A 14,517-nucleotide genomic window follows, 5' to 3' on the forward strand; every position below is an offset into this window, starting at 1 on the left:
GACCGGCCATCAAAATGCTCAAAATTGCTTTGAGTATTATTTTTTATTTATGAAAAAAGAAAAGAAAAAAAAGAGTTTTTTGAGATTTTTCAAATGCTTCTCGTAGCTTTACTCGATAAGGACTTCTTTTCCTTTGAAAATATTATCCTTGAGAATGTGGAGGCCAATATGTTGAAAAAGACGTTAAATGTTGATATTTTAAAAGTCGTCCAGTATTGATTTTTGTTTTTTTTTCCAAATTGCCCCTTGATTTTTCATATTTCCTTCAAATTGAGCTACTTGATGAAGCAAGTTGCAGTATTATTATTATTATTATTATTATTATTATGATTATTATTTTGCCTTTAGGACATAAATTTGTTGGTTAGGAGCAGAGTTGTAGAAATAAACAAAAGTTTGAATTCGATGAAGCTGAGATAATGCCCTCCTAGCAGAGTTGAAATAGCCAATTGTAGCTTCTCGATTTACCTCCTCACAGATGATCGTGGAACCAACCGTGTGGGATCGCTGGATGCCGAATTACACCTAAAATGCAGAAATTGCAATATTATTTTTTGAGTTAAATGTTAGTTAAACTATATTATTTTAATGTGTCAATGATATGGTATGAGTTAGGCATTGACTCAACAAGATGCGATGGTAAAATTGTTATCGTGTAACTTAGTGGTCTCATGGATTTGAATCGCGAAAATAATATTTTGTAATATAGGATATGATGATATCATTTTCGCTTGCTCGGACTCCTCCCCTCTTGAACGCTTCTCAAGCCGAGGTCATGGCGGTTTGTTGGTGGACTAAACTCTGATGGCTTATGATGGAAGATACGTCAGAGTTGATTAGCTCTGCTGATATGGTCATTTCGATGTTCAAATTAGAACCAAAGTGTATTGGAGAAGCTCGCAGAAGTGTGAGAGAGATTAGAGAGACAAAATGAGAGTGTAATGAAGAAGAGTTACCTTCGCGCGTGAAAAGAAAAATCATACCTCTTGCTTACCCTCACCGACTATTATATAGCTTCCGAAAAGGAATCTCCACATGGATATCCCCAAAGAGATGGTTAGGAATCAAAGGAGTGAACACCTTCGAGTCGCGCCTCCGAGATGTCCCCATGGGTAGCACACGCTCATCTGCTCTCCTTTTGCAAGGCGATTGATTGGGGGAGTCTTCACGCTCTCACCCACTATCCATTTGTGGGGAAGTTAGGGGATCAAGGGGTGATTGCCCATTGAAGAGAATTTTCATGTGGACGATGTCGATCTGCTCCATAATCTAGAACTGAGGCTTAGTACCAATCTGACCAAGCACCACTAGGTTGTCCTTCAAGGAGCACTAATTACTTAGGGAACAAAGCTCAATAAATGACTTTCTAGATCCTGAGAGGGAGGTCGTTGCATGCAAGTTAAGTAATCAGAGATGTTGCCCCATTTAGTACTTGGGAATGTTGCCTCATTTAATACTCGGGGATGTTGCCTTAGTGCTGAGGATACTGCCCATTTAGTCCTCGGAAATATTGTCATACTTAGTATTCGGAGTGTTGACTTCTTAATGTTCGGGGATGCTACTCAAGGAGTACTTGGAGCTGGGCATGGTCAATCGAGAAGCAAGAATGATCACTTGGAAAATAATTCAAGTACTATCAGGATAAAATTATACACAATAGACCCTCCTCAAGATTCCATATTAACGGAAGTGGATTATCCTTTTTATTGACTCAACAAGATCAAGTTATGTTTAGCTCAATGGCTTGGTAGCCAAAATAGTGAAACTTTGAAGAAACTCGAAGGACATAAAGTATTTATGGGGTAGTGGAGGGGCAAATAGCATGGAGCGACCTTACTCGGTGCATTTGATACTTGATGATGTGGAGCATTGGTCGGGTGTCATAAAGAACGCTCGAGAAGTTTGTATTTTTAATTGATTATTTGTAAAATAACCCGAAGGATCAAACTCTAATGTTGGGATACCACTTATTGACCAACTCCCATTAATTGTCAAACAAGCAACGACTTATCCTTGTGTTCTAAGGTTCAAAGAGAGTACGAGGAGGCCACCGAGGCAATAATGAGATGGTTAGGTCTGTCAATGATAGATCATATATTTAGAGTTTGAAACTTAGTTATGGAGATTTTTGCTCAAATAGATAGTGCATCCATGAACGTTGATTGTTTGGATTGTCATCTTTATTTCTCAATTTACTTTGATAGTCGGTGAAAAATTTTCGTAGGATCCGACTGATCAATCTCAAAATTAGTCGATCAAAGGACTGAATATCTAATACTAACTAAAGAGGAAAAGCAAGGAGACCCCACGAGTAAGCTTAGAAGACATCCGGATTATTATTTCATTGTGAATTTAACTAGGTTAAGTCATGTTCTCTCCAGGATCATCCTCTTTCTCTATATTTTTAAATTTGTAATATGTTTATGATTCGTGCTTAACCGTAGAGGCACCTCAATTTGGATAGAAAATTTCAAATTCAATCGACTTAGTTGATCGGTAAATTTAATATATTGAAATGTTTTGTTTTTGCATGTCGTCGTAACGTTTTTATATATAAATTTTTTCTTTTGATAGAATATCCAACTTTAGTCCAGAATGATTTCTTTTTCTCTAGTTAGTATATTTGTTCTCAAAATAGTAGTAAATATTGATAGAGAAAAAAAATCTAATGTTTACTTGATGAAGTTTATAAATTTTCCACGATAAGCTGTCTTATCATTTTGTAATAGTACTTATAATTGAAGCCTATCTTATATTCATTATTAATAAAATTATTCAGGTTCATCAATTGGGTCCATAGCTCAGTGGTAGAGCAATTGACTGCAGATCAATAGGTCACCGGTTCGAATCCGGTTGGGCCCTTTACATTGTCATTTTTTAATTTATCTTCATTGGATCTTCTGTGTCAAATATTTTTTCAATTATCCACTAGAATAAGATTACCCTTTACATTTTCACTTTTTAAATTTATCTTCAATGGATCTTTTCCGTCAAAATTTTTTTCAATTATCCACTAGATTAAGATTATATATTAGTTACTTTTTCACTTTTTTAATTTATCTTCAATGGATCTTCTTTATCAAATATTTTTTCAATTATCCACTAGAATAAGATTATCTATTAGTTAACATGAATTAGAAAAAAAGGTTCAATGTACTATAATCCTCAATTATTTATCATACCCATACACAAGGGACATCCATATTATCAGTTTTTAAAAATTTAGTTAAAATTATTATATATCAATTAATATTATATTAAAATACTCGTAATTAAATTGGTTTAAATTATTAAAAATATTTTAATTTGATCAAAATTAAATCAATAATAGCAATTATTGTCCAGTTGCAGTTGTAATAGTTATTGAAAATAATCGCTACAATTTGAGACACTGTTTTATTTATTTATTTTAAAAAAGTAGACTCTTTTGGAGAAAATGATAAGAGCACACTTTTAAGAAAACAATAACGAGGGAAACCTTTTTATGAAAAAACGATACATGAAAATAAAAAAGAAAAAAGTTTTTCATAAAAATAAATGCAAGTTTTTTTTTCTTTCCCACAGTTGGACTCACACTCACCTTGGAGCCAATAATAAGCCTGGCCCAATAGGCCCACCTGTTGCCTGAAATTTGTAAATCTTGTTTTAAAATCTTCTTTAGTCTAAATAGATTTGAAGGGATCAACTATAAATTATTTTTTCAACTGATATGCAACCACTATGATCTCCATCAAATCCGTCTAAACTGCAGGGCAGCATTCAGCAACTGCATTTTAAAATCATGACGCATACAAAATAAATTGGTCATAAAAAGGTCTTACAGGTTCAATTCTGATAGCACTAATCCTCTTGGAGAATATAAGGGTGTTGGATCCAGAACTTGGGGCCTATAATGTCCATGTGCTCCAGAACCACTTTGTTTCGAGTTCTCGCGACGGCATTGGCATTGCCATCTTCCTTCACTATTTCTTCCACCTACAATTACATCGAACAGGTAAATATCAGCAAAGAGAATGGATGAAAATGAAAAGCCTCGTATCAAAGTTCTGCTTTCTTAGTTTAAGGAAAGCAAAGGAAGCCAAAACAACATTCGACATTTATAAATCAACTCTCTATGCAAACTATTTTGAAGAAAAAGTGAACCGAATAAAATAAGTTTGCTATGAAAGGGAAATAAGATACTAAGAAATGATTACTTTACCTTTTCTCTATAAATACAAGATCCTTTTCGGAACATTTGAGGTAGCTTATCATAATTAATATTGAACTGTTGAAAAAGCAGCTCATTCTTATCTTTTGCTTGTGTGCCCTGTAGCATAATAAATTTTGAGCAAAGAGAAGCATCAGGAAAGTACATATGCAGTAAAAGGCTCAAGCATAACTAAACATATGAACTAGGAGAAGTGATGCCATAAAATTGTATCAAAAAACAAATTAAAATAACTACCCTATGCTATGTTGTATTCAGTAAATTAGAGAAAAATTCTACAAGATAATAATAATTCTTTGCTGCATTTGGTATTTCATTATTTTCTCTACTAGAAGGACAAGCAATTGCTAGAATCATATTTTATGACAATTCAACTAGATGAGATAATTTTTCAGAAAATTTTATTTCAGTATTCAACAGAAATATTAATCCATTGTATTTAGAGTGAAAGGGAACCCTTTATAAAAATAAACAAGTTAATGGGTGGTTTGCCATACCTTGAGATATTCTTGTGCTTCCTTTTGTGTCTTTCCTGACTTAACCAACAACCAAAAACATGTATTGTATTGATTGTTGATGTGACCTGCAAAACAAAGTGAATGTTAACCTGATCTTGGTGTGCTTTGATTGCTGGAGTAATATCAACAAAATTTTCTGATTCTTTATCTGTGCACTTACAGTCAACCTGCCTCCATGCCAGATAGTCTCTGATCATTTTTGCTCTTGGGTAACATACAACTCGTCCATCAAAATATGGGGGTCCTTTCAGCTCCTTGTGGGGAAAGAAATCCTTCCATTTCATCACATACATAGATGTGAAATAGGATACACAGAGTGAAAGTAATTTGCTGTATTATTTTAATCAAAGCAAACAGTCAGTGAATCATCAACATCATATTTATCATTCTAATTCAGGCAAATATTTTAATTATGGAACATGGAATAAGATCAGATATAGGATAACACATAACAATCTAGAGTATCATCCACCATTAGTATATATAAAAATGTGCCTATTCATAAAAGCAAAAGGCGGAAAGGATCTACCTTTCTCGTCTTTGGTAAAATTGAGTGTTTTCCCTCCATATAAAACTGCAAAAAAGTAAATATCAGATGATTCAGTACAATCATACTCGACCTATTTAAGTCTTCTTATAAGATTGTCACCTTAGATGTTTGATTCATATATTGTAAAATAGCTGATAAGATTGCAAATGATGGGCTACTATACAGTTTCATTCAACTTGGTATGCAAAGTTGTATGCACATTGCTTGTATCACATTTTGTGTCACCTGACAGAAAAAAGTATGAATTTTTGCCAAGTAATGGTGGAATTGTAGTTGTGATAAGAAATGTTCTATCTTTAATCAATTTAAAACTAAAAAAATAAGCAAGATTAGGCAAAGAAAGTTAAAAGGAAAATAAATAAAATGGACATATAAGTTTTGTATATCATGTTGCTATTCATACAAAATCTATGATAACATAGAAACAAACATCCAAGTATAACAGGTTGACACTTAGTGGGCTATCTAATGCATATTTCATTATTAGATTTACAGTTTCCTCAACAGAACATGCTATCCATTGTATTAAGCATATGGATTGACAATTGGTTGCCTGATGGTGCTTTGTATTGGAAATGAACAGAAACATTGTTTCTGAGTATTCCCAGACAAATAATACAGGTAGTTGATTTGATTATAAATGGTAACTGGAATAGGCTTCCAGAAAATCAGTCACACCACAGTGTATGGAAAGCATATTTATAGTTTGGACTATAGTTCAGAAATGATAGATTCTCCTTTAATTATGCTTATGATTTTATCAGAGGAGAAATCCCTGTACCTAAAATGCTATCATATTGTTACCAGTCACCTATGTAGATCTTATTATGTTTTTATTTTTTCCCCCATAATATAGTTTTCTCTTTTCAAGATGCGACTTTTTCGAGGTCATATGGAATTTTAAGTTGTACTTTGTTATATACACCTTGTTAGTAAAACACAGATCTCTCTATCCATTTTGCCCCCCCCCCCCCCCCCCCCCCCCCCCCCCCCCAAAAAAAAAAACACACACACAATAAAAAAATAATATAACTAAAATTACAATTGGGATCAATAGTAGATTTAAGGATTAGTACCTGTATTCGTCACTGACACCATAAGCAAACACAATTTCTGGAAATTGTTCTAGCATCGAAACAGCACACACATTCATTAGGTTTAAGGCATTCTCATCATTGGGCTTTTCAAATGCATGTTCTGCAGAAAACCTATCAGAGAGAGAGAAAAACATATCTGATATGTGATAGAAAAATAGAATGGGGAATGAAATGAGAAGTCTCGCCACCTAATTGAGCGTTTGAATTATCCATGCACTAAATGTGATTTAGTAGTATGACAGTAATTCTCCAGAGAACATCAAAGACAAAAATGGCTTCCTAAAAAGGGAACTTTGTTCAGCAAAACAAGTAAAAGCTAGAGAACATATGGTGTATCAGATTATGGATGTTTGACAAGGTGGAAAGGAACATAGTGGAGTTTATAATTGTCTTCTTGATTTTGAAAAATTACCTTCTTGATTAAATATATTGTGCTCAAATTTTAAACAAGAAGCAAACCCTATTAGTTCAAGTGAAAGAGTTAAAAAGAGATGTAAGATCCCATACGTCAAACCAATTGATGAAATCAAAGTACACTAGTCAATGCCAAGCAAAAGAGGAGTAAAGCATGATATAAACATGAAAAGTTAATACAATTGTTAAAAGCCATAGGATGATAATTTAGGAAAGCTACTGATATTTTTGTCATAAAGCTTATCATCTTCACTCTTTCTATGAAGATTATCATCAATCAACTTCTGACCTTGGATATTTCATTTTAAAAATTTTCTAGTCAGCAAGGGTCTGCATACAGATTCTTCGTGTTGTTGATAGCCTCACATAGTGATTGCCCTAAGTGTGCTAAGGAATGCAATCTATTTTACAAGATAAAGAATGCTTAGTGTGATTATAGAGCACATACTGTTTTACTATCTTTAACTCATCTTTTCATTCATTCCATGATATGACAATTAAATTTTGCAACATGATAATCGACCAGAGTTTCTCTTTGATCTTCACGTTCTTCTTCTAGGTCAAGGAAATCTTCTAACCTGTGAAAATGACAACCATCGATTCTGACAACAATCCAATTGGAAGGAGGCAATCTGTCGTCAGCTTCAAACTTCTTCACATACTCGTACTTGCTATTAGCCATTCAAGCAAAACTAGAGCCTACAGCATATCTTGCAGAAGAACAAATTAATTCAAATAGATTACATAAGACAAACTTAAAAATACAAAATCTATATGGTAGTGCGATATGAACTTTCACCGAACGTCTGATGTGCGTGAGAAAAACTGTCCTCTTCTGCTCACCCGGCGGGTTAAGAGCGGCGGATTCGACTGTGGACGGCGGCTAGGGCGGCTGGCGGCAGCGACAGAGGCAGCGGAGAAAGGAAGGTGTCTCGCGGGCGGCGACGAAGGGATGAGAGGCACCGTACTATGGAGTCGCCGGAGACAGCGATTGCTAAGGACGAGGCGCGTCGACGGTGAAAGACGGGGGCGCCGTGAAGCCCTGTGCCCTTGCCGCTGCAGTGGTAAAAAGAACCATGAGAGAGAGTGTGTGAGTTTTTAACGAGGCAAAATTCGCTGCGAATTTTCGGCAATGCCCATTTTCCGGAAATCCTCAAAGATGAATTAAAATTACTGAGATCGGCCCTTTGTTTACCCTCTTCGATGCCCGGCGCCGATTGTCTCCTATTCGTCCACCCCGTGCTGCGCTTCTGGGTCGTTGAAGATAACGACGATGAGGGCAGTGAGTTGCGAGGTATTATCCTCCCCGGTAAGCTCGAACGAGCGGATTCTCCGGCAATGCCCGCGGCATGCTGTTCTCCGTCACGCTACGGTTCCGCCTCTGCGCGAGCTCGAACGAGCAGATTCTCCAGCAATATCCGCGGCATTCTGTTCTCCTTCACCCTCGTGGTTCCACCTCTGCGCGATCTGACGTCTCTGGCGGCTGGAGAAGCTGGCAGCTATACGAGAGTGGGTGACTTGCGCTGGTGTACTCCTCGATTAGCTCGGAGAGCGGCTTCTCCAGCAGCGACCTCGACGCGGTGTTCTATGTCTTTCTCACAGCTCCACCTCTGTGCGATTCGCTGTCTCCGGCTGCCGGCGAACCTGACGTTGATGAGGGGTGCCAATCTTGAGACGCAAAAGTGGGGGAGGATGAGCACCATGGATCGGGTGATCCAGGCGGAGCTTCACGGCACAAGGGCGTGGGTGGGCGAATGGGAGACGATCGGCGCGGCCCGCGGGGCGTCGAAGGGAGAAAAGGAGACATGGATTCATCGGAAGATTTTTTTTTTGATGATTTTGCTAAATAGTGGTGCCTTTTTGAAAGTGCGCAAATAACTGGATTGCTATTTATGAAACTATGTGGGGCAAAGTGAAAAGATAGAACAAATGGTGCGGGCTTCTCTACAGGCCCAGTCGATTACTACATGGGCTTCGCAGTCTTTCTTTCCCTATTTCTTTGGCATTGCAGGTTGAAGCGCCTGCTGTGCAGTGCAACGGCGACGGACAGCAGCAGGGTTTGCCACGCGATTTGCGCGATGGAGGAAAGCGACGACGACACGATCTGCTTGGGTGAATCCATCTTCGTCAACCGCGAGTATTGTTCCTTCCACACATGTCTCTTTCTTCATTTTTTTTTCTGCTTGGTTCCTCATAAACCGTGTTTTCTGGCTCTGGCGCAGCTATGAGCTCACCACCTTCACTTTCGGGTGTCATTCCCTTCGCCTACTATGTCTTCGCTCCGCTTCCAGTAAGTTCCGCCTTTCTTTTCTTTTGTTATCCCATTTGATTATGATTTTGGTCGGCGAATCAGGAGTTGTTCATTGATATTCTTAAAGCTTACAAGGATCGAGTAAAATCAAGACAAAGTAATACTGTTAAGTTTGGCATACCATTACAAGATCAAGACTCGGTTTAGCTGCACCAATTGCTCCCTTAATCAACATCCTATAATCAAATATCAATACTAGAATTGTGGTTCTCAATTTTTAGATCATCTACTTTACAATTTAACTAATAATTCACATACACACATATACATTTGTTATTTATCTCGACTTACATTTTTCACTATATAGACACTACTTTGGCTGTGTAACAAATTAGCACCTTATTAAATCGCTACTAGGTCAAATGCTAATTTGATACTAAATTCCATGTCAATATACCTGAGTAATCCTAATAAAACCTTCATTGCTTTGGTCGGTGGGATATCATGAGATTCAAGTAGTCAGGTTTTTAAGGTTGAATTAACATTGACTAGGTTGCTTACTTGGCACAAGTCAGCAATGTTAAGTCACTTAACAATTCAGAGTGTCAACATCATGATAGAAGTGTTAATACTTTTCACATATCAATTAAAAGTGTGAGTGCTAGATTTATTCATTTTCCTGAAAATGGAGCATAATTTACTATATTCTTGATTTAACTTCGTGTACAACTAACTAACTCTACATAAGGGTACATTTGGCCGTATGAACAAGAAAACATAGTAGTGAAGATAGCATGAACTTCTCCGATGGATAGATTTGTTGTGTACAAGAAAATAGGGGCGAGCACAGTTCAGCTTATTGGTCTATGGAAGATATCTAAAACCAAATTGAAATTTTAAAGCTGAAAATTTTTAAACTAAAGCAAAATAGATAAGCTTCAGAAACCAAACTGGTCTTATTCATTTGGTTTGACAGATAAATGTATATGCATGTGTCCTCATAATTTCTCATCAGTTCAATTGGCTTGTTGACACATTGGCTTGCCATTGTCCCAAAATGAAATTGAACTGAAATGTAAATTTCCACTATATTTCAAACTAAAATTGAACTATTAAACTGATAACTGTTTTTTTTTGTTGTGGTTTTGTCGGACTTGGTTTGCCTCCCCTATGAGCATGTAGTTTCTAGATTTGTAATTTCTCAAAGTTGGGGCTATATCCTTTCCAATTTCAAACTCAGATAAAGTTGAGTAGGTTTCATGTGTATTCAGTTGATTAAAAAGATAAAGAAGTATGCACTTATTATTTCAACAAGCTATGTTAATCCCAACTAAAACTTATACTTTAGTATTAATATTGAACTAGGTCTGCCTATAAACTGGTTGTCTGCTTTCATATTTATTTAGTATTGTGCTGCTTGAGACAAGAATGATTTTGTTTGTTTGTAATGAGTTGCAACAATTTTTTTGGCAGCTGATTATGATCTTACAGGGCAATTAGTGTGGCCTGGTGCAGTTTTGCTAAACAATTACCTTACAGAGAATGCCGGAATACTCCATGGATGTTCAATTATAGAGTTAGGATCTGGAGTTGGTAAGTTTGAAACAACTTGCCTTTATCTTCTGTGAAATACTAGCATACTAATTATGCATTTCTTTAACAGGAATCACTGGTATTTTATGCAGTAGATTCTGCAGTGAGATTGTACTAACTGACCACAATGTGGAAGTTCTTGAGGCAAGGTCCAAACTCAATTTGTCAGTACATTTTGTGGTTTGGTGGATACATCACTACTTTACATTTTACAATTTTTTTTCATTGATTAGATATTTTCTATCAAGATGTTCCTTTAATCTTTATTTTGAGTAGACAACTGCAAAGAAAGTTTGATAAGTTAGTAATTGATCAATATGTACTTAAAGTAATAAAGAAGGGTATCTTTAATTAGTCAGGTGGCAGTTCTTTCTTTATTCCTTGGCCAGTTATTATTTAATTTTATGTCCTGATGTTTTCCTTGTTCCTCTCAGATAATAAGGAAAAATATAGAACTTCAGTCATCGTTAGATGATCCAAGTTCTGCTGGTAAGGTAGTTAAGCTTTTTAACAGTCAAATATTCTTTTCTTGAAAACTGATAAAAGTATATATATTCTTTTCAACTACATTATTCCTCTAGCAAGAGTAATGTTCGTTGCTAAGTAGGTACTTGAAATAATGTCGCTTGATTCATTTTATTTGCAGTATTAAGAAGAGCTCTGAAATTAGAATGGGGAAACAGTGACCAGTTGAGCAAAATTTTGCAGGAGCACCCTGCAGGATTTGATCTTGTCCTTGGCGCTGACATTTATATCCTTTATATTTCTAGAATTTTCTTTTTTTTTATTGTTCCATATCAGAAGTCATGTTTCTTTCCTTGACATTATCTATAAGCTTCCAACAGTCCAGCATCCCTCCTCTTTTCAGTACCGTAGAGGAGCTTCTACATTTTAAGGGTGGCAAGTGCAAATTTATACTTGCCTACGTATCTCGAGCGAAGAAGTAAGCTTATTACTTTCAAGCATTCTGTTGCCATAAGCTTATTCCTTTCGATCATCTGACATTACCTTGTTTGTTATTGTTTGTATTCATCTACAGCTTCGACTATACATTGTTCTAGCACTACTGAAATGAGAATTTACTTTCAATTATATTACAAGTCATCCAAATGAGATAGCTAACTTATTAGCTTTGTTTGGTCCAACAACTGATCAAAATACTTAAGCCCAACTTAATAGCAATTTTATCGTCTAGTCTCCTCTTCATTAGCTCACAACTCCAATTTTCAGGCTAAAGTAGGATGTCATGATTCATAATCTTCCAGTAAAGATTTCAGATCTCCATCAAGACCCAAAGTTTCTGAACAACATTTTTCAAACAATTCACTGTGATTAAGGACGGTATCTGTTTGAATACCAAATGCCACAAGTTGTCTGCATAGGAGAATTGGGTCTTTAACTTTGTTTCAAGCACTGTTCCAAAACACTTGAGTTTAAATTGACAGTAGATAACTCAGTTAATCCTATAAACTTTGTTGATTAGTCCATTATTCTCCATCGAAGGCTTGTTTTAAAATGCTATGAGTAAACAGAATATGCTAGGAACAAGTGGTAAAGTAGCTGAACTTTTAATGTTATTTTGTTCCTTTGGAGATTCAAATATGATGCAGTTCAAGTACTTACCTGATTTGATGAAGTTTGTAAATAGCAAAATTATGTATCAAACGAGGACAATTCAATTCGGCAGCTTACATTGATATGACCATATTTAGGCTTTCATTCATTCTGTTTTTTCATTCCCTCGCAAGATTGATATGACCATACTTAAGCTTCTTTCAAGTGAGCTTGGCTCTAAACCTCACCATTCCAATATTACCCCATCACAATCGTGTAAACTTAGAGCTGTTGCATTTTCTTGTATTCTAATCCAATGGCTGAAACTAATTGATGGAAATCATATTGTTCTAATTTAAGCTCTGATCCATATTTTTAATATCAGCATTCAATGGATTATGCCCAAACAAAATGTTAACTGAAAGTATTTTCCACATCTCCCTTAAACAGTATGGACACGATGATTGTCGATGAAGCTCTCAAGCATGGAATGCAGATCAGTGAAGTGCAAGGTACTAGAACGGTTATCGCAAACCTCGAAGGAGTCATATTTGAGATAACCATGCAATCTTCTTGACAACTGACTTGCAACTGTACCAATCTGCTCGTGAACAAGTAGGTATCAGGTATGCGTTTAATATTTATTGTTAAAAATCTATTCGAATTTCATGATGGTTTAATTTGTTGTTTTATTTTTTTTATCAAATAAATAGCACTGGTAGATTATAATTATCAACGTTATTGATTGCTTCAAATTTGGCCCCTTAGTTGGTTTCAGAGTTGTAGCTGAGATTATTTTTTTCACAGTGATAATAAAGTTAAATTTCTAATTTAGACTTAAACCGACTAAAATTTTGCTGAATAAGATGCTCTGGTTATATTAAGAACTAGATTAATTATTAACATAAAAACCAAATTAATTCAACCAATTCTATTAATTATTTTAATTTGAAAGTATTTAATAATTACTTTTTAATAAAAGAGAAACTTTATAAAACATAAAAAAATTTCATGATTAAATTTTACTATGTTGAATTTAAATATAATTTAATTTTTTATAGACGTAAAAAAAATTATATTAAACTATATTTTCTCAAAAAAATTTAAAAACATAGGCACGGTATCAATTCTTCTAACTCTTGCATGTAAAACATGTCATGTCTCTCGCATGTTAAGCGAGCACTCTATTATTAAAGCCACATCTTCTACTTATAGAGTTAAGTATTTGGTTAAAATTGAACTGAAACAGAACAAATTGAATTTTTTGAAATAATCGAACTGATCAAATTTTCAAATAAAAATTCAACAAATAAATATCGATTAATTCAGTTGAAAATTAAATTAACCGAAATAAATTAAATTAACTGAAATAATTAAAATTTTTAAGTATTATGAAAGATTTATTGATTAATTAGAAATTTATAAGTTTATTTAATTAGTAATTTATTGATTTTTATTTTAATTTATTTGGTTTATTCAGTCTAATCAAATAAGAAATTTTAAAATTGAAATCGAGCCAAATTAACTGATATAATCAATTTTTTAGAAAAAAATAGAAATTCCAAAATAATCAAATAGAATTTTTAAATTTGATCGGTTTATAGGGAATCCTATATGACACACAAATTCGCAGCGGAAATAGGATCTCAACGAGCAATCCATGCAAAAGAAAATTTGTACAAAGTTTGATTTATCTATCTAATAAATCTATATGTTTGAAGCATATCCTTCACTTATCCCGCTCGTCCTCGGTTCGTTAGATCTCTTGTACGTTCAAGCGTCTGTGCCTCTATGCGCATTCACACGGACACGATCTTAAGCTTCGAAGAAGAATCGTCTTTGTGGTGCTAGCCACACAAGGAGATTCGACCAAAACAAAGAGGAAGAAGAAAAGGGGTGTTCGGCCAAGAGAGCCAGGAGAAAATAGCTTAAAATGTGTTGTTTCCTTTTGAAAAATACAAGAAAAACTTTTTATATTCATCTCATGAATATGAAATATTTTTACCTCTTTAGCTTCCCCACATTAAAGTCAATTAAAACTCAAATAGAGTACTTGTTTCTCATGTTGCTCTTCATCTTCGCTTCATCAGTGAAGAGAAAAACTCTTGATCTTCCTCTATTATTAATTCATTAAACATTTTAATGAATCAATATCTCATTCAAATTTGGTTGAGTCTAATCTAAATGAGTCTAACTCAAATTAGATTCAATCTCATAATCCAATTGGATTCACTTGAGTCTAACTCAATTAATCCAATTCGAATCATATTTTATTCAAACTAAAATCAATCAATCTCTAAAGCATCGTGTCCTTTATGTGTGACCCAATA

At 34.9% G+C, this 14,517-nt stretch overlaps 2 protein-coding genes and 1 non-coding gene across 5 annotated transcripts; 2 read left to right on the forward strand and 1 right to left on the reverse strand.

Moving 5' to 3' along the window:
• The first annotated feature begins 2,790 nt into the window (after nt 1-2,790).
• TRNAC-GCA (transfer RNA cysteine (anticodon GCA)) lies at nt 2,791-2,862 on the forward strand. Its single transcript has one exon. It is a non-coding gene; the product is annotated as a tRNA-Cys (tRNA).
• Nucleotides 2,863-3,671: 809 nt separating this feature from the next.
• LOC141833516 (tRNA(His) guanylyltransferase 2-like) lies at nt 3,672-7,836 on the reverse strand. Of its 2 annotated transcripts, XM_074720985.1 has the most exons (8): nt 7,589-7,836; nt 7,368-7,488; nt 6,355-6,486; nt 5,258-5,302; nt 4,889-5,058; nt 4,708-4,793; nt 4,202-4,309; nt 3,672-3,975 (listed from the first exon to the last, which is right to left on the reverse strand). In XM_074720985.1, the coding sequence occupies exons 2-8, from the start codon at nt 7,469-7,471 to the stop codon at nt 3,841-3,843; spliced, it is 780 nt and encodes a 259-aa protein (XP_074577086.1). In that variant the 5' UTR covers nt 7,472-7,488; nt 7,589-7,836; the 3' UTR covers nt 3,672-3,840. The 2 variants fall into 2 exon arrangements, with proteins under 2 accessions (XP_074577086.1, XP_074577087.1); XM_074720986.1 differs by lacking the exons at nt 7,368-7,488; nt 7,589-7,836 and adding an exon at nt 7,313-7,337.
• Nucleotides 7,837-8,756: 920 nt separating this feature from the next.
• Nucleotides 8,757-12,943, forward strand: LOC141833310 (uncharacterized). Of its 2 annotated transcripts, none has more exons than XM_074720717.1 (8): nt 8,757-8,926; nt 9,012-9,079; nt 10,514-10,633; nt 10,704-10,777; nt 11,068-11,122; nt 11,280-11,384; nt 11,468-11,576; nt 12,638-12,943. In XM_074720717.1, the coding sequence occupies exons 1-8, from the start codon at nt 8,757-8,759 to the stop codon at nt 12,762-12,764; spliced, it is 828 nt and encodes a 275-aa protein (XP_074576818.1). In that variant the 3' UTR covers nt 12,765-12,943. The 2 variants fall into 2 exon arrangements, with proteins under 2 accessions (XP_074576818.1, XP_074576819.1); XM_074720718.1 differs by having other exon boundaries at nt 8,829-8,926; nt 10,532-10,633.
• The last annotated feature ends 1,574 nt before the right edge of the window (nt 12,944-14,517 follow it).

The sequence above is a fragment of the Curcuma longa genome, chromosome 8 (assembly GCF_044706935.1).
Source record: "Curcuma longa cultivar G26 ecotype Majalengka, Jawa Barat chromosome 8, ITB_CL_G26_1.1, whole genome shotgun sequence".
In the NCBI taxonomy this organism is placed as follows: Eukaryota; Viridiplantae; Streptophyta; class Magnoliopsida; order Zingiberales; family Zingiberaceae; genus Curcuma; species Curcuma longa.